A 26574-nucleotide genomic window follows, 5' to 3' on the forward strand; every position below is an offset into this window, starting at 1 on the left:
GATGGAGAAAGTGTGCTTTCCTCACCTGGCCCCCACAATGGAATGGACACTAACATTGTGATGGATGGCACCACACTAAGCATTTTCTCAACTGATACCTGGCATGTACATCGACGACAGCCTTCTATCTTGGAGCTGGTCTCTCTAGCTTTGCTCTCAAACCCTTGACTGCAGCTGCTCCTCCCAGCGCTGGTCTGGTTTGAAATCAATAGCCTCTGAGCCCAGTTCTGAAACCTCCGCCTCTCTAACCTGTATACATTCTGTAACCATATATATGGCACACACATGTATTTGCTATGTGCTATGACAGCTAAATTAAATTCAAATAAAAGTGGGGAATGGTGGCATACACCTTTAATCCCAGCACTTGGGAGCAGAGGCAGGTGGATCTCTGAGTTTGAGGCCAGCCTACTCTACAAAACAAGTTCCAGGACAGCCAGGGCTACACAGAGAAACCTTGTCTCAAACAAACACAAAAGATTAGAATAAAAGAGTCTGCGTTTGCCTCAGCCAGATCACCAAAGCAGGCAGGATTATATCATAAACAGATGTTACTGAAACGGCTAAACCTTGTGAATTTATTGTTATTGAATAAGTCTGGCCTGGTGAGGAGACACAAATGTTGTTTGGTGTCTGTATTTCCAGCACCGCGTGCTCATGACAGTCAGGAGGAAACACGATGTTGGCATAAACTCTTTCTACCTGATAAGAAAATCTATTTCCTAGGTCTTAGCTTTGCTGTGATAAACACCATGACCAAAAACACCTTGGGGAGGAAGGGGTTTATTTCAGCTCACAGTTTATAGTCCACCAAACAGGGAAGTCAGGCCAGGAACTCAAGGTAGCAATTTGGAGGCGAGAGTTGAAGCAGAAGCTGAGGAGGAATGGCACGTACTGGCTTGCGCCTCATGACTAGCTCAGCCTGCTTCTCAGACACCCCCAGCGGGCTGGGTCCTCTCACACTAATAATGAAAATGCCCTAGAGCCTTGCTTGCCTTCAGACCAAGCTTAGAGGCATTTCTTCAACTGTGGTTCCCTCTTCTCAGATAACTCCAGCTTCTATCAAATTGACAAAAATAAAACAAACAAGCAACGGGACACCATAAAAGGAAAAAAAAAACCCAGATATATCCAAACATTAATACATAATGAATCAGAATGTTCTCAGATAGGGAAAAATGAGACATAGTTAAATGGCGAGTGACACACTGGGGGAAATGCCCACAAAATGATGAAGAATTTCCACTTCTGAATAAACAAGGGTCATACAGACGCATACAGAAGAGCTTAGCAGATGAAAAATACAGACCAAACTGTTAGAAAGACAGGAGCTACCTATAGGGCAGCCTGCCAGAACTTGAGGAGTGCTGGGAAAATCAAAGCGGGTAGTCACTATACATACACTTCACATACTGGAGAGGTTGAAGACAGGGCTGCCTACCAGTCGGGAGCTACCAGCCCTGGAAAAGACAGCTGGCTGGAAGCCACAGATCAGCAAGCACACAGGGGCTCACAGTGGAAAAATGGCTGCAATGGGCCAGTTAAGACAATAAAGGTCACCAGTCAGGTTAGGAAGTGTGCTGGGGTGACAGTGTAGCCCACTTGATAAGACCCATCTGTCGTCACAACTCACAGGGATGCCTGGAGGCTGCAGGGGCTACGTCCAGCTCTAAGCTCCTGGACTGGGAGGGAAGATGGAGGACACTGGCAATCACTGTTTTCTTAACTGCAATGATGAAATCAGTTGTGCAAGAAAATGCTCCCATTTTTAAGAGATGGGAACCACAGGCCACATTTTATCAAGGGTACACACACTCACACAATTACAAATACATACAGCTACACACATGCACAAATGACACCTAACAGTCCACTCTGCGGTCAGGTGCACAAGTGTACAAAGGGATGGAGCCTGCTATAGGGTTGAAGTTGTTGTTGTTATTAAAAGTTTCAGAATTCCCTAGTGTAGTTTTAAACCAAGCATTTCCTCTGACCTCACACCCAGGTACTGCTTTGGAGTGTAAACTCCAACAAGAGTCCTGAAGTTCCCAACTAGACCAGCCGGGGTTCCCTCAGGAGATGCTGATGTGGAAACGTCTCTGCTGCAGTCTCTGCGGCAACCACTCTCTTCTCTTCCTGCCTTCCTTTTCTGCTTTCTTTGTTTTCCACTTAAGTTGTCTATCTTTGAGAACTAAGAGTCTTTACATCCTGGAACCTTCCTTCTCCCAACACACACACACACACACACACACAAACACACACACTCACAGTAGCAATTTCAGTTGCATCAGAGAATACAGTTAGCCAGGTAATCCTGTGCAGTGTCTCTCTTCCCAGATATCTATTACAAGCATTCAGTTTCTTAACCTTTCTCTTTATTTTATTTATTTATTTATTTTTTTGAGGTAGCCTTGACTATCCCGGACTCACTTTGTAGACCAGGCTGGCCTCGAACTCACAGCGATCCACCTGCCTCTGCCTCCCAAGTGCTGGGATTAAAGGCATGTGCCGCCACCACCACCACCTGGCTGAATTTTTCTCTTTTCAGAGAATCTTTTGAGCTCTATCATGTGACCTAGGCTGACCTCATACTCAGGAGCTTCCCAAAAGCGCTAAGGATTTCTGATTTGCCTCACAACACCTAGCTGCCTATGTGAATTTCCAGCCAGTCTGTGTTTGCCTAGTTATATCCCCGACACAGGTGTGTGTGTGTGAGTGTGTGTGTGTGTGTGTGCGTGCGCATGATCTGTATGTATGGTGTATATTTATGTGGTGGGTATTTATGTAACTATGTGTGGTACTGGGGGATCAAACCCCAGCACTGCCTGCATGCTAGGCAAGCCTCTGAACTATAACTGGGAGCAGGTTTTAAATTTCAGTTAATTGAAGGTTTAGGCGAATGAAACCTTTCATTTCAGGAGTCCTCCCCCCCCCCACACACACACCCCGCATCCGTGGTTCCAGTCACCCGAGGCCAGCTGCAGCAGAGCAATGAATTAAGTCTCCTGCCTCCCTGCCTTGCCGTGCCCTACTAGGGTGTCACTCACTGGTGCTCGGCAGACCCACACAGCACACACCATCCTTCCTTGAACACTGAGCCTCATGGTCACCAGACACACAATACAGGGTTTGGTAAGAGCCAAGGTATGGCATCTGGTAGAGATTTTGGCTCTACGCCCAGCAAACAGTGGAAAAGCATACAGCATGCTTCATATTTCTTATGGTTTGTTTGTAAATGGCCCCATGGGCTTGTGGGTATGTCTCCAGGTGGTGCTATTTGGTAGAGGATGTAGAGGAAGTGGGTTTCTGGGGGGAGTGCTTGCATGTTTGTAGGCCAGCCCTGTTTCTTGTCCCCGATCTGCCTTCTCTTTCACTGAGGTGCCTTCTAGATTCTTTCTCCTTTAAGTCGCTTTTTGTCAAGTCATTTGGTCCCGGCAAGGGCAAAGGTAAGTGACTTGTAACATACATCATATTGCTAGGCTTTCACAGAGGAGTTGGCTCTGAAGCAGGGCTGCACCTCCCCCACTTCAGACCCAAGCATGTCCTGTGTCCTCGAAGCTCCCTTGTCAGAGGATGAGCTGCCCTCTCACTCTGTGACGAGGAAGAGAGAACGGCAAAGAACTCAAGGATAAAAAACGCTGTGCCCTTGAGGGCAGCTAGAAGGAGAATCATTTGTAAAGGGGTTTATTAGTATTTGTCCCATGATATAAAAGTGTCTACAAGCCGGGACAGTTGGCACACACCTATAATCCCAGCATTCAAGGAGGCAGAAGCAGGCAGATCTTTGAGTTCAAGGCCAGTCTGGTCTACAGAGTGAGTCCAGGACAGCCAAGGCTAACACAGAGAAACCCTGTCTTGAAGGAGGCAAAGCCAAAAACTCAGCCCATGAGGAGCTCAACCATGGAGAGATGGCTCTAGCTGACTGCCTCCACTTCCCCTGTTAGTTCCTGATGGATGTCTGATGCTATCTCTCTGCAGTTATTTGTTTTTGTTTTCTTAATTTAAAAGCCTTGCCCAAGAGGACAGTCTTCGCTGACCAGGACTCTGCTGGGAACCCCGACTGGCTGCCTTAATGAGACTTCCTTGATTTCTGCTGGATTTTTCAGCAACCAATGTGGTGTTTTGGTATCTACCTATCTTTTGGTATTTGTTCTGTAAGTGTGGCTAGTGCAGATCATCCTCGGGACCTCACAGAGCACTGGTCAGGAGGAACGGGCTGTGGTTGCTGTAAGAAGTCTCCTGGGGTAGTGCGTCGTCCTTATGGTTTGCATCAAGAGCTGCAGAGTCTGGCCCTTCTGTTACCACTGGCCAGGCTGGTACGTGTACACTGATGAAAGGGGTACGCTGTGGCCTTACCAGGTGGTCACAGGTGGGCTGGAATGCATTGGTCCCACACACATAGAGGGAAGTGGTGTTCAGCGGCTGCAGCACTCGGATGTAGTTGAGGCATTCCGTCTGCAAGAGAGAGAGACACACACACACATACAATCAAGAAGTATCCACATGAATCCTTCCTGCCCACGTGGTAAAAGCCAGTCATCCACTGCCCTGTTCTCTCCTCTGCTCAGGCTGGTCTGCCTATGCCCATAGATGGGGCACACTGCACAGTGAGCCAGGCTCAGCAGTGTGAACTTCATCTCTGTGGTCCACAGGCACTTCAGGATCCAGGCATGACTTTAGCTCTGCCCCTAATGGATGCTCAGTCTGCATCTAGTGACCAAACAAAGACAAGACCAACCAACAGCTGCCCTCAAATTGTACCAGGGAACCCACTACAGACAGCAATGTATTTATCCTTGCTAAACACACACCATTCACTGTGGCACCCGTGTCACCAAAGCAGACATTGTACAGGCTCCTTCTGCTTTCCTGGGGGCCCCACCCTGTATTCCCATCAGCACAAACCTGGAAATAGTAACTAGTAGACTCTGAGAGAGAGAGGTTGGACCCAAGGGTTCAGCCAGCTGTGCATCCCTGAGGGCCCAGTGGGAAAACAAAGGCGACAGTTTTGAACTCCTGTGCTATTTTAGGAGAAGAGTGCTTAGATTATAGAGGCTGTAGCCTGACATTATCTCAAATCGGAAAAGCTGTTTGTTTGGTTGGTTTTTGTTGTTGTTGTTGTTTTTGCAACAACTGTTTTCAAATGGATGGGGTGTTATTCACAGGAGGGCTTCCTACCAAGTTCACTGTGGGTCCCCATGTGTGGCAGTGCAAGGCATCAGCTCATTCAGCTACACAGACTGCCTGCAGCACAGTAAGCCCATCACAATGCCTGCCTCTCAGTGCCTGAGTAAACATCATAGTCAGAGACCAGTATGCCAATGAAAGTGTTCAGTTAGCATTTAGTCAGGAGAGTTTAGTTTTTAAAAAAAAAATTTTTTATGGGTTATTTTTTTAATCTTGTTTTGAAATCAGCCAACAACTGACAAACTCTGCCATCACAACCGCTATCAGGGACAACCTGGCTCTTGTAATCTAGAAACACTTGAGACATCTGTGGGGCATCAGGTGGGCACATGAGGGTACTCAGAGCTCTTGAGAAAAGAGATACAAGGCCCAGTGCCATTGAGTGGGCACCATACTGATTTATAAAAACGAAAGTAAAATAAATAAATTTAAAAAAAAAGAGCCAAACAAATCCCTGTAACGTTTCAGGCCTCAGCTAGTTCAGGGGGGCGTCCAGAAACACAGCATGGAGGTCAGTTTTACACCAGGTACTAGGAGGTAGCAGGAATTATTTTCTGCAGTCACAATGCCAGGCCATTTGAATAAGCTTCTCCAGTGCTAAGGATGTGGGGTACCTGCCCGAGAGCACTGGTCTCTACACCAGGGTGCAGGGAGAGCTGCCACATGTGCTGAGACAGCGGGACTGAGTCCACCAGAATCACACGATGCCTGGTGGGCGTGCAGAAAGAAGCCCTGGTACTTGAGAAGATCCAAATAACTATGAAATATGTGTTCCGGTTCTTTGTAACTTGCAGTCAAATTACCTGCTTTGATTTCCCCTTTTCTGCGCACTTCGCTTTTTTGTCCTCAGAGACCTTCCAATACACCTGCAAGGGAGGAACGTATGAGGGCCCAGTTCACTGCAGCCTCCCCTTGAAAAGGGAACTGCTGAGATAAAACAGACGCCAATAGAAGGCACACAACACAGCTCAGAGCACAGAGGTCTGCAGCCAGAGCAAAGTCAGCCTGGGAAGAGGGTCAGGGAGCGGGCAGGCGCTGGGAACACAGAGACGTCCTGATGTTCTGTGACCATCACCCCAAAGCTGGCAGGGACAGCACAGCCCCAGACCTGCTGCAAAAGAACAACAGAGGGCTGGCGAGGTGGCTCAGTGGGTAAAGTGCCCCCATTACGCTCAAGGACCTGAATTCGATCTCCAGAATTGATGAGAAAAGGCCAAGGTGTCACTGTGCACTTGTAATCTCAGCACTGGAAGCAGAGACAGGAGGGTCCCTGAGGCTTGCTGGCTGCCAGCCTACTGGACAGGTTCCAGAGGCCAACTAAGAGACTATGTCTCCACAAAATAAAATTTAAAAGTTGACAGCACCCAAGGAAAGAAAACTCTCAAAGTTGTCCTATGACTTTCTCCAACTCCATACACATAACGAATATGTAATCGATTTAATTATATCCAAAAGTGGGGGCTTTCATATGTTTTTTTTTTAACCTTAAAATATTTTATTACGTTTTTTTATATGTAGATGTGGATGTGTGTGTGTGACAGCACACGAGTGGAGGTCAGAGGACAACTTGTGGGAGTGGAGGTGGGATGGGGTGAGATGGGGTGGGATGGGGGTGACTTAACTCTGATCATCAGGCTTGGCAACTCGTACCTTTACCTGCTGAGCCATCTCCTCAGATCCTTCTCAACCTAACTTTTTTTCTTTGACAGTTTTATACATGCATATAATGAATTTCAGTCATTTGCAAGCCCTGTCACTCTTGCATTCTTTTAAAGGTGACCATATGAGTACTCTTCAAGAGCAGACACAGAAACAGCCTAGATTTTCCTTGGGTGAGCTTGCTGGTGAAGTACTTAGTCAGGCTTGTGTAGAAGTGGAGGTGCATGCTAAGGGAGCCCTGTTTTGGGTGGAGGGGGATGTACCAGGGGGGCCTACCTCATGTTGCTTCTCAGAGACGTCCAGTGCATTCACCGCAAAGACAGCTTCCCGGGCACCCACGTACAGAGTGTCCTTGTCCTCACTCATCAGCAGGGCTGAGTAGTTAAAGATGCCTGGCTCGTGAAACTGCACCAGACCCACCTCTATGGGCAGCAGAGGAAGGAAGGAAAAGAAGAGACAGGGAGTCACTGCTGAGCCTGCATGCAACCCGGTCCCACCCTGGTGTCAGCAGCAGACTTGTCACAAGGACCAACTGTATCACACTGTCCCAGCATGGAACAGAACCCAGGACCCCTACATAACCCCAACACATGGCTGGAGCCCTGAGGCTGCATGCATCCCTAGGCTATACCCCTGACCTCCCCTTGTGTCTCCTAGGTCCTGTTGAGTTCCAAACCCCTCACCCTGGGAGCTTCTAGCATATCACAGACCAGCCCCTTGGTCTATGTTCTACCTTTTTAATGTGTCTTTAACCACCTACTTTAGATTTAGAAGGAATATAATGGTTTAGAACGTTCTAACTCAGGAACTAAAGGCCTTACTTGGAACCCCCAAGAACAGACAGTGGTAGAACACTTGCCTAGCATGCGCAGGGCCCATACTTTCCCCCCAGTATTCCGTTAAAAAAAAAAAAGGCAAGGTGGGTGGACACATCTCTTGCCTAAACAATTTCCAACTGCTACCACTAACTTCCAGAGACAAGTGACACCTTTTGCACCAGCAGTTTAGGAACATAGTAACAGAGAAAGGACCTAAGCAGTACGGGTGTTCTTAGACAGGGTCTCACATGTGGCCCAGGCTGCCCTGGGACTCACAGTCCTCCTGCCTCTGCCTCTGGAGTGTGGGGGTTCCCAGTATGCAATGTGAAACTGAGCTGAGCATGAGCTGGCATCGGTGAGTGCTCTGTATGTGCAAACAAGTAAGTGTTCCAGGTGGCTTGAGGGTTGGGCACTCTTACTGCACTTTGCTTCCGGCCCTCTGTCTTTACACTGTTCCCTCCCTCGAATGCGGTGCAGCCTGTGTGTCCCATCTTGGAAGTCTGGCCTGGAGACCTGTCTGAGGGTGAGCTAATCTCAGCAGTGCGGCTCAAGTGCCTCTGAGCTATTTATGTCACATATATAGTTTGACTAAAGCCTGATACCTGCTGTGGGGTCTGAAGCAGCCACCAGGGCCTCCTGCTCACACAGCATCCTTTGGACACCCCAGCAGCTTAAGCCTGCCCTGACTGACCCCACAAAGCATCTAAACCATGGAGCGCCACTCTCCCAAGAGACGCTGGCACTCACAGCTTTACTCCTCACCTCCATGCTCCCAGGTGATCCGAGGCACAGGGGCAAATGCCACGGCTGTCCTCAACACTACCATCAGGGCTAAGAACAGCCCCCTTATGGGGGCGTACATCCTCATGGGCAGGGGCTGCCGAGGCCTTCAGCAGTGGACACGCATGGATGGCAGCAGGTTGCTGTGGTGTGGCAGCAGGGACCTCTCAGAGCCCTGGGGCTGGGGCCAGCAGCACAGACTGGAGCCCATGAGGAGTAGGATTCCTGCGTCTGCACATGCCCAGTTAGCAGTGGCCACTTTCACCACCTCATGCCACAGGTTACTGGTGTTCCCTGCCAACCTGCAAAAGAAGAAAAGAAAGAGGCTACAGGTCACAACAGCTCCAGCTGGTCTTCAGTACCCTTCCGCCCCTAGCCACTGCCTATCCTGTCTGAATCTGCCACCTGAGCGGCATGGAGGGCATCCAGGATTTATGGGGCTGCCAGAGAAACAAGAAGGTAAAGACACACCAAGATGGCCTCAGCATCATCTTTGTATCCATGAAAACATGCCCCCAGGGCCTCATTTTGCAGGAGTAGACAGCCACCACAGAGGACTCAGCTGGCCCAGGAGGCAACCCGAGCTCTTCCTGCCTGACCAGGAAGAAGTTAATTGCCATGGAAACAGTAGCAATTAACTCTCATTTGTCCAAACAAGAAACAGACGACCAGGCCTTGCTGTTTTCTTGCTAATGGAATTGTGGCCACAGTTCTCTTGAGCCCCTAACCCCGTCCTTATCTGCCCCAGGCAAGCCTGAGGCCCAGCACTCCTGTCACTGAGCCTAATGACCCTGGCCAGCATAGGCCAGCACTCTGTCACACCAGCTTCCTGGCTACATAAGTAGGCCTTACTACATAAGTAGGTGTGGCCACTAGGAGACAACAGGGCACAACATCCCCTGATGTGAACCCAATGCTGGCACAGTATCTCCACACCGGCCAGGCCTCCGCTGCCCCATCCATCCTCCCACAGATGGAGCCAGCTGATCCTGCGTGTCTATCCAGTCCTCTCTCCTGTCCGCAAGTGCAACACTGACAGGCTGCCTGGTCTCGATCCCAATGCACTGAGACGCTTCCTAAAACCAGGGCAGCCTGAAGCCCCCTTACTCCAAGGAGTAGAATATTCTAGGCCAGTGCAGCTGACTCTTTCCCCTTACTGACTGTTGTTATAACTCAAAAGCACTTACAGTGACATGCAAAAGGATGACTCCAGTTATAGGGTCAGCCTGGCCCCAGCTCTACCCTAAAGATTCAGAGCAGCCCAGCACCAATGGGTGACTTCTACCTTCATCCAACCAGAGGAGCAGGAAGCCAAGAACAGAGGCAGTGGTTGGGAAAGAGACAGTGGTGACCCAGACAATTATGAATTCTGGGTTCTGATGAGCAAGTTCACAGTGTGCCCCATCTTGGTAGAGCCTATTCTCCTGCCACAGTAAGGAATGGGGCTGTGGGTTGCTGGGGTCCAAACCATGGGAATCCTCTTAAAGCCAGGGCCACCAACTCCCTCCAACACCGAGCGTCTACACTGTCAATGAAAGCCAGGACAGCACTGCCATCCTGACCTCAAGCCACCTCTGGCTACAGAGCTTGCCCAAGGTACAGTGGTATGGGAGCTGTGACAGGCAGGTGGCACTGGAGAGGTGCTTCTTCCATCCTCTCAGCCCCGGGGATGGAAGCAGATGAGACCACCAGCCAAGGTCCTGCAGGTTGGGATCCCGTGTGTATCTCCATCGGTAGAGTGCCTATCAAGCACAGAGCCCTGAGTTCAATCCCCAGCACTTCATAAACCCAGGCATGATGATGAACCAGCAGGTGCAGGCAGCAGAAAGAGAAGCTCAGGGTCATCCTTAGCTACATAGAGTTGAGGCCAGCCTGCGCTACATAGGACCCTGACTGAAATACAATTTAAAAATACAAACAGAAGGAAGAAAGGCAGTTCTTCGAAAAATAAAAGGTGGTGGTGCAAGCTGGGCGAAGTGGCATATGCCTGTGATCCCAGCACTCAGGGAGGCAGAGGCAGGAGGCTCTCCTCTGTGAGTTCAAGGCCAGCCTGGTCTACAAAGTGAGTCTAGGACAGCCCAGGCCACACAGAGAAACCCTGTCTCAATCCTCCCCCAAAAGGTGGTGGTACAGGCCTTTAACCATAAGGCAGAGGTGGAGGGAGCTCTGTGAGTTTACTGTCAGTGTAATCTACATAGTGACTTCCAGGCCAGCCAGGGCTACAAGTGAAACCCTGTCTCAAACAAACAAATAAATAAACACAAGAACTGGAGGTGGCAGGCAGCCCTGTAGAGCAAGAGTGCTTAATCTCAGCACTCTGGAGAAAGAGGCAGAGAGGTTTCTGTCTACATAGTGAGCTCCAGGCCTGCCATGGTTATACAGTGAGGTTCTGGCCCCGAATTTACTTACTTACTTACTTGTTTAGTGGCAGAGTACTTGCTTAGTTTGTATAAAGCCCTGGGGAAAAAAAAGGGTGGGGGGGTGGAGGCCAAGCAAAACACAAAGAAAGAATCAGCCAGTCTACAACACAGATCTTGTGCAGAGCCCAGAACAAGGGGCCAACAGACCAGAAAGGCTTTAGCCAACACCAGACCCAACACAGCACCCTGAACCTGTGCGCTAATGGACATGCATGCCGCTCCTTGGGATGCCCCACCACAACACAAAAGGGCAGGAGGCGATTCGCAGACACTGCAAAGAGTCAGACACATCTAGCTGGGAAACATGGAAACATACATGTTGGGTGGGCAGGGTGTAAAAGGGGCCCCCTAAAGTTCACCCTCAGCAGCAGCTCAGGATTTCAGAACCCCAATCTTTTCCTTCTCAGAGCTGTGAGAGTGTCAGAGGACACATGTACTCTCCAGGATGAAACCCTCCCTCAACCAAACATATGGATGGGAGACCAAGGCAGGCACTGGCCATGGAAGCATGCTCATCTACCTCCAGGGAACACTCAACCTGCAAACCTGTCTTGCTTGTACCGCCTTCCCCATCCATCTACCTTTCCGCAAGCTCAGCAGCTCTCGTCTTCCCCTCCCTTCCAGCCTGTGTCCCATGTCTCCCCCCTTCCCACTCCTCCATCCCCCCACCCCCCCCCCCCTGGCTTCCTGCCTCATTCTAGGTAGCAGGATTCTGAGCTTCCTCGGGTGGGCAGAGTGCCCAGTTCAACACATTTATAAGCTGCCCTGGTTCCAGCCAAAGAAATGTAAGTGGAAAAAACTAGAAACGATCCCACAAACTTGGCTAACATTAGCATTTTGACCCTCTAAGCTCATCTTCATGTTGCTACCCCGAAGCCCAGCCTTGATATCTGGAGGTCTAACAGCCATCCTGCGAAAGTAAAAACAAGGATCTTGTTGTATAAACCGCAAAGTGGAAAGCCTCAGAGCCCGGGCCCTGACAACACGGCTAAGAGGCAGCACCAGCCTTCTCTTGTAGTCTAAGAATAAATTATTACCAAATACATTCAAAATGGAGCAGTTGGTGGCCCAACGGGAAGAGAGACCGGACCGCAGCGGAAATGCGGTGAGAATGTGCTACCATGGCCCCGGTATGCAGCTTCAGTTGTCACAGGAGAAGGGGGAGGGGGATAAGTCATGGGGAGGGGAGGGGAGGAGAGGGGAGGGTTGGGGAGGGGAGGGGAGGGGAGAGGAGGGGAGGGGTGAAGGTGCAAGACAAGGGGCAGAGAATCTGGAAAGGAAAAGCCAGGACACACAGCTAAAACAAATGTTAAGGAAAATATCAAAAACGCTGGCTGAAATAAGTGACACTGCTTTCCACCCCAGAGCAATCTGGCCGGGGCTGCCCTCGAATATAAACTGTATAAAATGCATCAGCTGGGGCTGGAGAGATGGCTCAGCGGTGAAGAGCAGCTGTTGCTCTTACTGAGACCCTGGGTTCCGTTCACAGCACCCACATGGCTGCTCACAATTGTCTGAAACTCCAGTTCCTGGGGATGCTCTGGCGGCAGCCAGCAGCCACTCCTCAGCCAACCTTGACTAACTATAAAGACAGTAGGAACTGTATGTGGGGCTCACTGGGGCCCTCAAACATCCCCACCCTGGGCTGACCCTGACATGCTCAGCCTGGCTGTGCCCACTACAGCCTCAGGCTCCTGCTCTGCAGACTCAACCCCACAATGCAAATCATAGGTATTTCTTGGGCAGGCACTAGGGCAACGGCCTTGCCTAGACCCCACTGCTCTCTAAAACAAGACCATGGGAAGAGCTAAAGGCCTGGAGGGGGCGGGAGAGCAGAGAAGTGGAGGGAAAGGGAGGGAGGGAGGTTGTTGGGTTTTACTCCCCCCACCCCCTTCCTTTTCTTTTTTCTCTATACTACTTATTGTTTCGTGTAATTTAAAACTCACTTTAAACAAAGTGCCTGCCACACCCACACAGACAGGCTGCCACAGTGCCTTCCAGGAATGGCTCCACACTTATCCTTGAGTGCCAAGTTCAGGACCTTTAAACAAATGGTTGTAACACCCTTCCCCCAGGGGAGTTGAGGTCTCCCAAGTGACAGCTGAGGCCCTCCTGTTCTCTTCAGTGACAGTGAATTGTCACTCCATGCTTTCAGAAGGGGGCCTGATATCCCATTAGAGACAGGGTTACCAAAGCCCACAATTACACTAAGAGGGGGAGACTGGCCTCCTCTAAACCCCGGAGAAAGAGCTTCAGCCCCTCCCTCCAGCCTGCCTGGGCTGCCAGAGGGCAGCTCTCTACCTCCAGAGAACCTTGGAAATCTCAGCTGGGGCTGCAACTGAAAAACAGGAGCAATGCCAGCCACAAGGTCATAGAGTGGTAAGCATCCAGCTCAGGCCTGAGAATGCTAATGGCCTTGAGAGCAGCGTGTGTGTGTGTGTGTGTGTGTGTGTGTGTGTGTGTGTGTGTGTGTGTATGTGTGTGTACGTACGTGTCTGTGTCTTGAGTGCCCACACTGTGCAAGTGAACCTGTGTGTATCTGTGTCAGCATGTCAACCACAGCATTGCATATACCCATGCAGACACCCATGCACACATATGTGCAGATGCCATATGTGCCTGTATGTATATGTACATGGGCACACCTGAAAATGCCAAGTTAAATGTGTATCTCTGTATGTAACATGCACATAAGTGCCTGCATACACATGTGTACACATATCTAGGTGTTCAAACTTGTATGTCTACATGTTTGTGTGTGTGTACATCTGCAAATCTACACTTAGCTGTTGACACCCCCCCCCCCGCCGGTGTGTGTGTGTGTGTGTGTGTGTGTGTGTGTGTGTGTGTGTGTGTGTGTACACTGCAACTTAGACTTAAGGCTCCTCACTGGGACCGGATCAGATCGCACAGGGGATAACCACTAGGTGCTCCTGTGGGGACAAGATGCTGCATACTCTCCTGGACACCACAGTGAACACAAAAGGGGATCTTGAATGTCTGTGGTAAGGCAGCCTGTCCCTTGGACTCCAGATCCCTAAAGACGCTGGCCACAGGAGCCTGTTCTGTCTCTCTCCTATATGCTCACTTGCTCAGACGGGAAGGTAAAACTCTGGCTGCTACAGGGAAGAGGACAGCCCAACCACACCTTCCCTCCCAGCTGGGTGTGACCTTCCAAGCACTCCCCAGCCAGCCACTAGCCAGGCATCTGACCCCCACAATACTGGCACCTCAGATAGTGCTGATGTCATCAGCCTGACCACTGAATTAGGACCTGTCTCCCGAGAGTTCAAGGAGGGGTCCAGGAGCTCCTGAGTGGCTGCCTTACACAAAGCTGTTGTCTCAACTTTGGTATTCCTAGGCCTCAGAGCCTATCCCCGGAGCCAAGGTCTGCAGTTGGCAGGGACATGCCCTACTGTAGTTACACTGGCAAAGCACAGCTAGTGGGAGCAGCTGGGCATCAGCATCTAGGTCAACATTCAATCTCAAGCCGCCTCGCAGGGCATGCGAAACTCAGTCAGTGCCTCAGTTGGACTCCAGCTCACACCCCAAACCTGAGCACTGGGTGGGCGCTGTGCTGGGTGGCATGCAAGGCAGGGCACGGGGAGTGATGGCCACCGTGCCTACTGAACAGCAGTGGTGACAGGGTGTGCACTATGGAGGCAGGCAGAGCCAGGAGTGAAGTGGGGTTCCATGGGGGGCCAGTGTCACCAGCGAGACCTGGACAAAGGTATGCCACTGGTAGGATGCGACTTAAACTTCAGACAGATCCTGACACGTCAGGTCTTTCTAAGGTTCTGTGGTTATGATAGAGGCATTCTGTCACCTCTTTGGGCCTGAGGCTCCCATTTGAAGGACACCAGCTCTGGCCTCCCAACGACTCTTACTGTCTTCCAGGACTTCAGGTATTGTCCTGGATCCCAGGAACAGTACAGGCCTGTACTGAGGGTAGCTGACCAGCCCCAGGGGTATCCTCAACGGCTACCATGAATGTTGCTTCGCACCCTAGATTCCTGTGTGAAGGCCTGGTAATAGGACCCGGTAAGATGGGTAGGGCCTTTTTGAGGTCGTGACGGTGGCCCTCCTAAGGATGCTCCACAGAACCGCGTCCGTCTCCCTTTCCACCAGGCGAGGACACAAGGAAAGCACCGTGGACACGGACTCTCAGAGGCCTCAGTCCCGGGCTGCAGCCTGAAGAACTGTGACAGCTGTACTGCTTATAACAAGAGAGCCAATTAATAGTGAAACCCAGTCCCAGAGGCCAGTCCCAGACACGCTAGCAGACACTGCTTACTCAGAAGGTCACTGACACGGGGCCTTTAGTCCCCAAAGAGAGAAAGGAAATTTCCGTTAAAGATTCTACAGTGTACCTACCTCATTTGCATTCTTAACATTTCTTTCTTTTTTTCAAAGAAAAAAATTTTAAAGACTTATTTGAGTGCTGGGACTTGAACTCAGGACCTCTGGAAGAACAGACAGTGCTATCTTAACTGCTGAGGCATTTTTCCAGCCCTCAACATTCCTTCCTAACTCCTCTAAGTACCTAACTCCTCTAAAGAAATGTAAAACCAAACCCTAAGTCTCCATCAGCCAGGGCTGGTGATGTGGGAGGCCAAAGGGTTTTGGAAGGGAGGGACAACAGAAATCAAGCCATGGCAACACTTGCACCCCTGGTGGCTTTGGGCCACAGTGCTGTGAACTGTGAGGACAAGGATTCCCTATGGGATTTGGACTGCAGAAACTGCTACCGAGTTCTTGGCTGGAGCAGGCCAGCAGGTGCACCTAGGAATACACTGCACGGTCAGGAGAGCAGGGTGGGTGTGCCTGGGCCATCTTGTGTGTGTCACATACCTCCACTGTGCTCCCAGGAAGCTGCAGTCAGCAAGGGAGCTGTGGGCCACACAGCTGAGAGAAGGTGTTGGTGTACACACAGGGACAGAGGCTCTCCTTCGGGACTGGTATTCAGGTGGGCGGGGCTCTTAATACTTAATGTGGCACTCGGCACATGAAATTGCCTGTACTTTCAAGTCCCTCATATTTAAAGAACCTGAGAAACATTTGAGAGACCAAGAAAACTCGGAGACAGACGGTCAAAGAGGAAGAAGGAAAAGGAAAAAAGCAGCAGCAGCAAGCCGATGCTCAGAGCCCCAGTGCCAACTCGGACTTCCTCAGGAAAAAGGATGTCTCAGGCCAATAGCGTGGTCAGTGAACAAAGGCCCATGCCGTACAAGCCTGATGACTGCAGTTCAATCCCTGGTACCCATGGTGGAGAGAGAACCAACTTTGACAGTTCACCTTTGACCTCCACAGGTAAGCCGTGGCATGCACGCGCCTGAACTGCACCCAGGTATCTGTGAGAACTGACGGTGGAGAACCAGCTCTCACGCTCCCAGGGAGGGCCTCCCTCCTTACCACAGCCATGCCAGGCTGCCTCTGTGAGAGGAAGCAAAGCTGCTCCTTGCATCGCTGTGCACTCAGGAAGGAGGATGAAGGAAAATGGGTTTTTATACTCTACTCTCTCATCTTTGTCCAACTAAAATGCATCACAAATCCTGTTGAGCCATCACGAGCCCTCTCTGGTGCCATGCCTCCCCATGGCAGGAAGATGTAGGCCAGTTACGGGTGCTGTGGGTCGCACCATGTTGAAAGGGAGTGCTGGTCATTGCACAAAGATACACAGAGAGGCAACTGACACAGGACACACAGTCACAAATACACAGTCAAGCACAGTCATGTAGGAAACAGACACAAGACAAACACAGATGTGGAGCCATGAACACACACAGGGACACGGACACATGTTGTTCCTATACCCCTGAAGAGAAGGGAAAGCACACAGCACCCACAGCACCGTCACGCCCTTAGCAGCCACCACCCAGGAGGGATAGGAGTTGGAGAACATGGAGAAAGAGAAGGTGAGGCCATCCAGGGGCCTCTCTGTCTAGCACCAAAGCTCCATGCTAGCCTGAGGGATAGCAGCCATGTACGTCTCAACCCTGCCCTCTATGAACACACAGGAAAGATACCCAACTGTCTACCAGACCCGATGGAGGCTTCTAGAGGGCATCAGTTGCTAACGTGGACATACAAAACCATACACAAAATGACTTACCTATGCCGTGGATCTCTGGAGTCGTGCTTGGCACCTCTTGAACAAAACCTTCAGGAAGATATCTCTGTAAGTAATAAGAAACCGAGTCAAGTCCTGGGTCCTCCACCCTCACACAAATGCCTTCTACCTCCTTAAACTTATGGCCCCGGGAAGATGACCTTTTTATGCAAGACCTACCAGGGTTGTACACTGCAAAGGAAGTGGGGCACTGGGGAGCCAGCAAAGGGGAACTGTGGCCTGGGTTGGCTGGCGCTGGCCTTACCACACACAACTACTTCTCTTTTCTTTTTTCCTTCTTAAAAAAAAAAAAAAAATCAGGCTGGGTGGAGTGACGCATGCCTGTAATCCCAGCACTTGGGAGGCAGAGGCAGGCAGATCTGTGAGTTTGAGACCAGCCTGGTCTACAAAGTGAGTTCAGGATTGACTAGGCTACACAGAGAAACTCTGTCTGGAAAAACAAAACAAAACAAAAACTTGGTCTGGAGAGGTGGCCCAGAGGTTTAGAGAACTGGCTGCTCTTGCAGAGGACCCGGGTTCAATTCCTAGCACCCACATATCAGCTCACAACTGTCTATAGCTCAAGTTCCAGGGGATCCAATACCCTCACACAGACATATATGCAAGTAAAATACCAATGCATATTAAAAATAAAAATAAATAAATTTTTTAAAAAATCAATTTTGGTCAGGTTGATACTATGCAGCCCAAACTAGCTTCAAACTCAGTATCCTCCTGCCTCAGCTTTCCAGCTGCTGCGATTTCAGGTGTGTCATGACGCCCAGCTACCACAGCCACTTCTGAGTAACATGAACCATGTATGTGCACACTGTTCCATCACAGAGAGCAGACTCAATACATTAGAAAAAGTATCAGCAGGCTCAGTCAGAAAGCTTGCCTGGCATGAAAACAACCCTGGGATCTATCCTCAGAAGTGCATAAACTGGGTGTGGCCGTGCGAACCTGTAATCCCAGCACAGAGATTCAAAATCTTCTGGCTGCCGAGTGAATTCAAGGCCAGCCTGGACTACATGAGACCCAGACTAGAAACAAAACCAAGTATAATCTCATTGCCTCACTCTTTTCAGATTTTTAAAAATTTAAATAAGACATTAGTGTGTGTGTGTGTGTGCGTGTGTGTGTGTGTGTGTGTGTGTGTGTGTGTGTATGTGTGTGTACATCAGCACCACAGCATGTATGGAAGTCCAAGGAGAACTTATAGGAGTTGGTCCTCTCCTTCTACCATGTGGGACCCAGGGATCCAGTTTAGGTCACTGAGGTGGGTGGGCAGCAAGCACCTTTACTGGCTGAGCTATCTCACTAGTCCTAACCTCAGGCTTTTGTCCCTTTCATCTTTCTAAGGAAACCAAGGGAAAACCAGACGACATATTCACAAGATTTAAGTGGGTGGCAACCCCCCTGTCTTGCTTGATTTTAAGGGGTGCTGGGTGAGAACCCAGAGACTAGGCCAGCAATCTGCCTGTGAGCTATATACCTCAGCCCCTCTCTTATCTCTCATGGTAGTTCTAAAGCTAAACAGAAACAAGTGCCCACGGTGGAGTACAGCATCAGAGACAGGGCGCTCTAAGCAGGCTCCCTGTGCCCAGTGACTCCATGCCAGCAGCACAGGGACACAGCCTACACTGCAGACAACTGGAAGGAGAAGATTCAGAAGCAGGACAGACAGAGCCCAGCCGCATCGTCCCCCCCTAGCACTGAGTCACATGCCACTTCCAGTGGGAGTCTGCAAATGATACAAGGTGACCCCTTCACATGGTCTCTGTCACATGGGTAGCAAGAGCGGGCAGTCTCTGGGGTCAAGTCAGAAGACAGTTCAAGGGAAACAAAGGCAGGGATTGATACGGCGGCAGGGGAAAGGCTTGGATTGCAATGTGAAGACCTAGAATTAGGAAATGGAAGGACTCCCTTCGGGGAGGCATTCTACACACTTGTCACGTCATTAATGAAGGAACAGCCAGGGCTGCTCGATGGAGCCAACCAGACACCATCATCACCTTCGCCGCAGGGCAGGGAGGACAGTGCGGTTGGGGTTTCTGTGTCTGTCACTGTACCCAATTCCTTTCCACCTAGACTCTTGTGCCTCTGTCCAACTTCTGTCCCCAGGCAGCTCTAAATTCATGTCACAACATGCTTCTGTCTGACAGCCACCCAGACCCTGGGTGTCTGGCTGGTGTTCACCGTTTACTCAAACCGTTTTCTTCTGCTTCCTCAACGCAAAACCACACAAGTTATTATTAGTCCTGTCACCTCAGTCACCCTACCCGTGGACCCCTCCCCATGCATGGGCTATCACGACACCTTAGCCTCCTCCTTAACAAAGAGGCTGCTGGTGGCTCACAGAATGAAGGAAGACACACTCCTCAGAGAAGAGCAAGGCTTTCCATTCTCAGGAGCCAGAAGCCCTCCTTTCTCTCTTGCCTCTAGGACAGTAGCTGGGGTGTCCCCACATTCCCAGCAAAGACAACTAAATCAAGGGGCCCTAAGGTCAAAACTACCAGCTCAAAGTCTGGCTCCTCCAAGCTAGGTGGTCTTAAGGAAGTCGCTGGGCCTCTCTGGGCCTGCTTCTTCCCTCAGAAGATGAGCTGACCAACAGCAGCAGTGCCTCCCCCTGAGGTTGATCTGTGTGAAGAGCCGAATCCTGAGGAAGGCACCCAGTGAAAATCTGGCTGGTGAGGCTAACTGGGTGGCAGTCTTGCTCCTGGTGAAATGCAGCCTGTCACAAAGGCCTCCCTGAGATTGCTCAGCCATGCAGGAAAGGAGCATAGCTGCATTTGCTCTAAGTGAGGCCGAGGCCTCTTAAGGGTGGTGGAATAATGCCTGACCAGCATGTATGAAGTCTAAGGTGTGAAAGCCACTGTTTAAAACTGGCTTTGGTAGTGGGTGCATGCTCATAATCCTAGCTGTGGAGGCAAAGGCAAACAAGTCAGAAGTTCAAGGCCATCCTCAGCTACATACATAATCAATTCAAGGCCAGCCTGGGCTACATGAGATGCTGGCTCAGCCCTCTTCCCTATATGCAACAAGGGTTTTGAACTACTAAGTCCCGCAATGACCTGGATGACATATCTGCAGCTCCAGCCCACCTACTACTCTCAGTGGCAAGCATGGCTTGGCCAGAGCACTGTAAGGTCCCTGGCTTTGTCATGGGCTGTGCACAGTGGGGCTCCTCCTGGTTCCTGACAGGTCTCTACAGGGAAGGGGCCAGAAGACCAAAGCACCAGCTCTTCTTATGGGCTGGGCTCCTCCTGTTCTGCTGCTCTCAGACCCAGTTCATAGGTGCACAGGTGATGTATGAACACACACAGGCAGAGAGGACAGGGCCGGGGCCAACCAGGATTTGTTCTCTAAGTTCCCCAAGCCACAAAGTGCTACCCGAGCAAATTCCTTCCATCTCTAGCAATTCTTCAGAAATGCACAGCAAAATTACAAGGTCAGGCCAACTTGACAAGGGTCATAATCAAGATTCACTAGACAGGGGGGCCCAGGTCCATGGGAGGTTATCTCCCGATGCCTTTCTAGGGGTGTGGCACACCCATGGGAGGGGCTGCCCGCTCTCCTAAACAGGCCTGCAAGTCCAAGCTCCCTAGTTTGCATCATCAGGGTTTCCAGGCTCCTCTAACTGCCAACTGTCAACTGTCACACTGTGTGGGTCACCTTAATCAATGAATGGATCCCTGCCTCCTCCAAGAGGCCCCCACACCACACCTCCGCAACTTCACTGCAGCTTAAGGTTCTGTTAACTTTTGGGTTCCCCCCTCCCTCCCTTTCTTTTTCTATTTTGAGCTGGGGTTTACTGTGTCATCAGGCCTGACCTCTAACTCCTAACTCTATCTTCCTCCTTTCCTGGCCCAAGCTCAAGACAAAACATGTCTCTGCTTTTTTTTTTTTTTTTTTAATTTGTTTTTGTTTGTTCTGTTTTGTTTTTCAAGTCAGGGTTTCTCTGTGGAGCCCTTGTTGTATGAACCTCACTCTGTAGACCAAGCTAGCCTTAAACTTAGAGCTCCACCTGCCGCTGCCGACAAACTTCTGGAATTAAAGGTGTACGCCACCACTGGCCAGCTCAGTGTTTCGGCTTCTTAACCACAATGGAACCTAAGTAACCAACATTTTTTTTCCATTGATGCTCAGCGTGTAGGTGAGTGAACTGATGACGAAAGGGACAGCTGTGAGACAAGATGCTACCTTATGCATGACTGTGACAGGAAAAGGCAAGTGCTATGAGGGTGCCTGGTTCCCTTTGTCCCAAGACAGTGGTGGTGCAACTGTTGCCACTGTTTTTACAGGCAGAATTGCTACATATTTCTAGTCTCCAAATGTCAAAATGGCCCTCAGACAAGATGTGACAAGCTGTAGAGATGACCCAGCAGGTAAAGGTGTCTGCTGTCCTCAAACACATAAGCTTGTACGTGCATGTGCACAGCACACACGTGCAGAACACTCTGGAGGCTGTACTGCTGTGGTCCATACATTTCAAGTGATCCTCCAACTTACTTTATCCATTCTCTCAAGCCACTCACAGGAGCCATTTCTCCTTGACTTCCTCTACGGCAGTGATTCTCAACCTTCCTCAGACTGGGACCCTTTAGTGCCTCATGTTGTGTTGACTCCATCCCCAAAGGAGTCGCAGCCCACGGGGTGAGAACCACTGCCCTATTCAGACATTGGCATCAGGAAGCAACTTTAAGTAAGTTCATGACCTGGAGAGGTGCTCCTTGCATCTGCTACAGACACTTGAAGTCCCTCAAGGTAGAAAATGACCCAGAAAGACTGCTCCCATCAGAATTTCATTCAGTGTGTCCCTGGACCCTAGACCCAGGGAGGACTCACTGTCATTAGACCAAGAAAACCCCAGCAACTGGAGGACGCGCTGCACACTCCAAGCAGAAAAGGAGCCACCAAGCCTCGCTGCCCAGCTATTGAGAGGCCCTTTGCTGCTGGCAGCCTGGATCTCTCTGGATCTCAAGGGTCTGGGGCTCTGGATTGACTTGAAGACCCTGGCCCTGAGTACCTGCACTCTAGGAGCCTTACAATAGGACTGTCTGCCAGCAGGCCAGGGATGTCAGAGTGGGTGGGTGAGAGGCCTTCTGTTCTGTGCTGTGTTAATTCCTAGATGATTCAGATTGTGAGGCATGGGGGTCGGTCACAGGGAACATAGGAGAGTTGGTGAGTCACTGGCACCGGACACCAATGCACTACCAACTTCCAGCACGCAGCTGCTGCAGAGTGATGTGGCCGCTGCCGCATCTCTTGGGGACACAGGAAGGAGATAGGCTCATCCCTAAGTATAGGAAAAAAAAAAAATGCTGGAAGGACATATAAAACTGCCTCACGCCATGCCGGGGTCATCAAACCTTAGAACTCCCAGGAACTCATAATCAGCTGGAAAAGCCAAGATTCCAGAGCATTCTTTCACAAAGCTAAGCTAGGCTGCACATACAAGTGGAGAGGTGGCCCTGCAGCCTCATCTGTGCCTCATGACAATGGTTTGTCCTTAACTGAGCACAGTGCCCACCACTCTGGAGGCCAGGGCCATCCCAGGCCCTTCCACGCTGGTGACTGTGATGAGGCAGCCTAGTGAAGAGAAGACAGCTCACGTCAACCTGCCAGGTCCCTTCCATCTTCTCTCTGTCCACAGGCAGGAGAGTGCGGCTGGTAGAGCTTAAGGTCCCGAGTGCAGACCAGAGGCAGCTTTGCAGGAGGAAGAGGCTCCACTCTTGGAACCACAGGGGCTTCCATAGTGTCAGGACTGTTAGGCACCCATGCGTTTAAAGGCACAGAAAGTTGGGGCTCAGGAAGATAGCTCAGTGGGTAAAATCCTTGCCTTGCAAACCTGGGACTAATGTTCAAGCCACAAAGCCCATGTGAAAAAAAACTACATGTGGTGGTGCAACGCAAGTAGACTCTCAGCATAGCCTTCCATACTTGCACACCTTACTTGCTGGCAGTATGGCATACTTAAGTGTGCCCCCACACAGGCACACAAAAGACCCATGCAAAAAGCACCAGGCCTGGACGGAACACACATACACTTGTCCTTACTCTTTACACTACTCGTGCAGTGTACACTGTATTCACAGGAGCAACCCCAGGATGATGTGTGTGGGAGTGTGTAGGTTCCACGCAGACATCAAATCTTCTATAAGTAGCTCGATCACGGAAGCCAACTAGAACTGAGCTCCACAAATAAAAGGTAGGAAAGCCACAAGCTGTGAGTTGGACAGCCTTCGGCGAGGGACCAGGGGACAAACTCGAGTGACACAGGTTCAGGGAATAGGGAACTGTTCAGTCATAGAATGGGGGTTCCAGCACAGGGAATGAGTGCATCACAAAATTCTGCAAGGAGAGGAAGTTTTCTAGCAACAGTGCCCCAACCAGCGAGCCCTGTCCAGCCCCACCCGATCCATCCACTAGCCACACCCAACTGCATCTTCCCTCCACCAACAAGCAGAGGAGCCGGGCATGCCGTCTAGACCCACCTTTACATAGTCCCCTTCACAGAGGGTCCCAGGGGACGGCAGTGAGCTGGGGCCTGACAGTTCAGCCATGCTAACTTCCTTGGCCTGCACAACCCCTCACGTTCGAGGAGATGCCATCTCACAGATACCTATCTCGAAGTTGGCTTTAGAGCAGAAATTATCCTCATCACATATGCTCACCTGTCAGGACGGGTTAAGCAAATAACAGCAGCAGGGCGTACAACACGCACGCCAGCAGTTCTCAGCAAGGACACACAAACACAATACAGCACTGAGTGCAAAACAATAGGAGAGTGCTCAAATGCAGGGTGACTCGATGTAATCACAGTCCCAACCAAGGATGAAGCCTGGAAGCTGGGCCAGGCACCTCCACACAGACTCCCCACACCTGGAGGGGCAGCCCCTCCTGCTTTTCAGGTACATGTGGGTCTCACAGCAGCTGCACCTAGGCTGATTTGGACACTGTCACCTGCACACAAGTGGAGTGTCCCGCATTTAGTTCCGGAAGATGGAACTTTTAGAGGCTTTTTCTTTGAGACAGCGTCTCTCTGTGTAGCCTTGACTGTCCTGGACTCCCTTTGTAGACCAGGCTGGCCTCGAGTTCACATCGATCCTCCTGCCTCTGCCTCCCAGAGTGCTGGGATTACAGGCATGCGCCACCATACCTGGCTTTTAGAGGCATTTTTAAGCATCCTTTTTGCACTCCTCTGGGTCTTCTAAATATGTGGCTGGGGTCTTTTGTCAGTATTAGCCTTAGTACCAAGTGCTCTTCGTTTTCCACCTTGGCATCCTCTCTTCTGATGCATCCTGCCTCAGTATCCCCATAAGGCATTCCTGATACCTTTAAAGAACTGGCCTCATCCAAACTGAGATCCTCACCCTCAGAAACTCCAAACCTCAGGTGCACACTCAGATTCACCTCACAGGCACCTACCATCTTATCTTCATAGCTATGCTGTTCAGCTCTGACCTGGGCCTCCGTCATCTCCTCACCTGTGCTCTGAGGTCCGTTACCTCCCTCTACACCCAGAGTCACAGACCAACCATACCAGCTGCAACCTGGGCCCAGCTTAGCTCCCATTACCTGGCAGTGCTGGTTACTCAAATAGACTGTTGCTGGTGGCTTGGTTCATCTGCTGATCTACATGTGGCCCAGGATAGCAATGAATGTGGCCCAATAAAAACATGTAAGCTTCCTAGTACCTGGGAGGCAGAGACAGGCAGATCTCTGAGTTCAAGGCCAGCCTGAGCTACAAAGTGAGCTCTAGGCCAGCTAAGGCTACACAGTGAGACCCTGTTTCAAAACAAACAAACAAACAACCTGTAAGCTCACTTAGAAGATGATGCGATTTACTGAGTTTATTAGGTCGTATGGTTCTTGAGTACAAGTTCTATATATGTCGAAAGTCTAGACATGCCTGAAGGGGAAGCATCTTAAAAACCAACTCTCACCGGGTGTGGTGGCGCACGCCTTTAATCTCAGCACTCGGGAGGCAGAGGCAGGTGGATCTCTGTGAGTTCGAGGTCCTCCTGGTCTACAAAGTGAGTCCAGGACAGCCAACGCTACACAGAGAAACCCTGTCTTGAAAAGCAAGAAAAGAGAAAAAAACAAAAAAAACCTAAAAACCCAACTCTCTGATTTGAAAAAATGGCTCAGTGGTTAAAAGTACCTGCTGTTCTTGCAAAGGGCCCAGTTCCAAGCACCCGCATTGGGCCCATCAACTGCCTGTAACTCTAGCTATAGGGGAATCAACAGATTCCAGACACACACACACACACACACACACACACACACACACACACACACACACACACACTTTAAAAAAAATCTTTAAAACAAAAACAAAAACGCAGGGGTAGAGAGATGGCTCAGCAGTTAAGAGCACTGCCTGTTCTTCCAAAGATCCTGAGTTCAAGTCCCAGCAACCACATGGTGGCTCACAACCATCTATAATGAGATCTGGTGCCCTCTTCTGGCCTGCAGTTGTACATGCAGGCAAAACATTGTATAATAAATAAATTAATTAATAAATCTTAAAGATTTATTTTAAAAAGTCAACTCTCCTTAGGAAGACATTTTTTTCTGTCTACAATGACTGGGGAGACCTCCACCCCCACAAGAAGAGGTTGTCTTTGGGGTTCAAGGGAATTCTGGTCCTTACATCTCCCAGCAGCACCTGCTCACCCAGATATTTACTATCTCTAAAAAGGAAAAGGAAAAGACCCACAGAAAAGAGTCAGGGTGGTGTGCAGCCAGCCTGTGGGAGCTAGAGCCAGGCAAAGTGGCTCTGCGCAGCCACTGTGTACACTTGGGGAGCAGAGTTGCCCTCTTGGTGCTGATGCAGAGGCCCCCAACGATCTACACCCCAACCCCAGGGAGTGACCCCTCAAGGTGGCCAAGACTGAAATCCACAAGCATCTCTCCCACAGTGACAGAAACTGCTGACCGCCGGGTCACCTGCCTTCACTTGTGACCACCTCACTGACTTAGGTCAGTCACTCACTTTCAGAGCTGTTCAATACAAGGGCTCTCTCCATTCCTGGCTGTTCGGGGGGCCGATCGCTCCAACCCGTCAGGCCAAGGCCAGTCTAGGCAACGCAGCAAGACCCTATCTCAACCAAAAGAAAAATGGGGCTTGGAGAGGTAGCTCTGTGCTTAGTGTACATGAAGTCCCGAATTCAATCCCAGTACCTTCTAAACTAGGCATGGCGTCATTCACCTGTAAATGCCAATGCTCAGGAGGTGGAGACAAGCGGAGCAAGAGCTAAAGGGCTCCCTGGGTTACACAGAGTCCCTGCCTCACAAAAAGAAAAAGAAAGAAGATACCACACCTTATCTGAGACCATCCACAAAGGAAAGGACTCGCTGGCCAGGAGGCCAGAACACAAGTGGACCTGGAACACTACCACAGACCCAACATGCTCAGACTCCTGCAAGCATGTAAGCTGAGAAGATGTGCCAAGCCCCGAGTGGCCTCCAAGGTGTGTTGGCTTGAATGAGAATGGCTCCCACAGGCTCACAGATTTGAATGCTTGGTCTGGTCCCTCTTTAGTGCAACTGTTTTGGGAAGGACTATAAAGTATAGCCTTGTTGGAGGACGTGT

General features: G+C 50.4%; 2 protein-coding genes across 6 annotated transcripts in view; one reads left to right on the forward strand and one right to left on the reverse strand.

The window, feature by feature from the left end:
• The window catches only part of Sema4d (semaphorin 4D), a 39461-nt gene extending 30695 nt beyond the window's left edge, over positions 1-8766 (reverse strand). For 4 of the 5 annotated variants that reach the window (XM_051171263.1, XM_051171234.1, XM_051171253.1 and 1 more), the window contains exons 1-4: positions 8427-8765; positions 7123-7268; positions 5991-6053; positions 4357-4455 (exon numbers count right to left, since the gene is read on the reverse strand). In XM_051171263.1, coding sequence (XP_051027220.1) covers positions 4357-4455; positions 5991-6053; positions 7123-7268; positions 8427-8532 — 414 coding nt within the window. In that variant the 5' untranslated portion in view covers positions 8533-8765. Of the gene's footprint in view, positions 1-4356; positions 4456-5990; positions 6054-7122; positions 7269-8426 lie in introns of all 5 variants that reach the window. The other variant, XM_051171226.1, reaches the window with a different exon arrangement.
• Positions 8767-11915: 3149 nt separating this feature from the next.
• The window catches only part of LOC127187056 (40S ribosomal protein S29-like), a 37911-nt gene continuing 23252 nt past the window's right edge, over positions 11916-26574 (forward strand). The window contains exon 1 of the mRNA XM_051143308.1: positions 11916-11994. Within this exon, the coding sequence (XP_050999265.1) occupies positions 11916-11994 (79 nt within the window). The remainder of the gene's footprint in view (positions 11995-26574) is intronic.

This window comes from Acomys russatus, chromosome 3, assembly GCF_903995435.1.
Source record: "Acomys russatus chromosome 3, mAcoRus1.1, whole genome shotgun sequence".
Taxonomy (NCBI): Eukaryota; Metazoa; Chordata; class Mammalia; order Rodentia; family Muridae; genus Acomys; species Acomys russatus.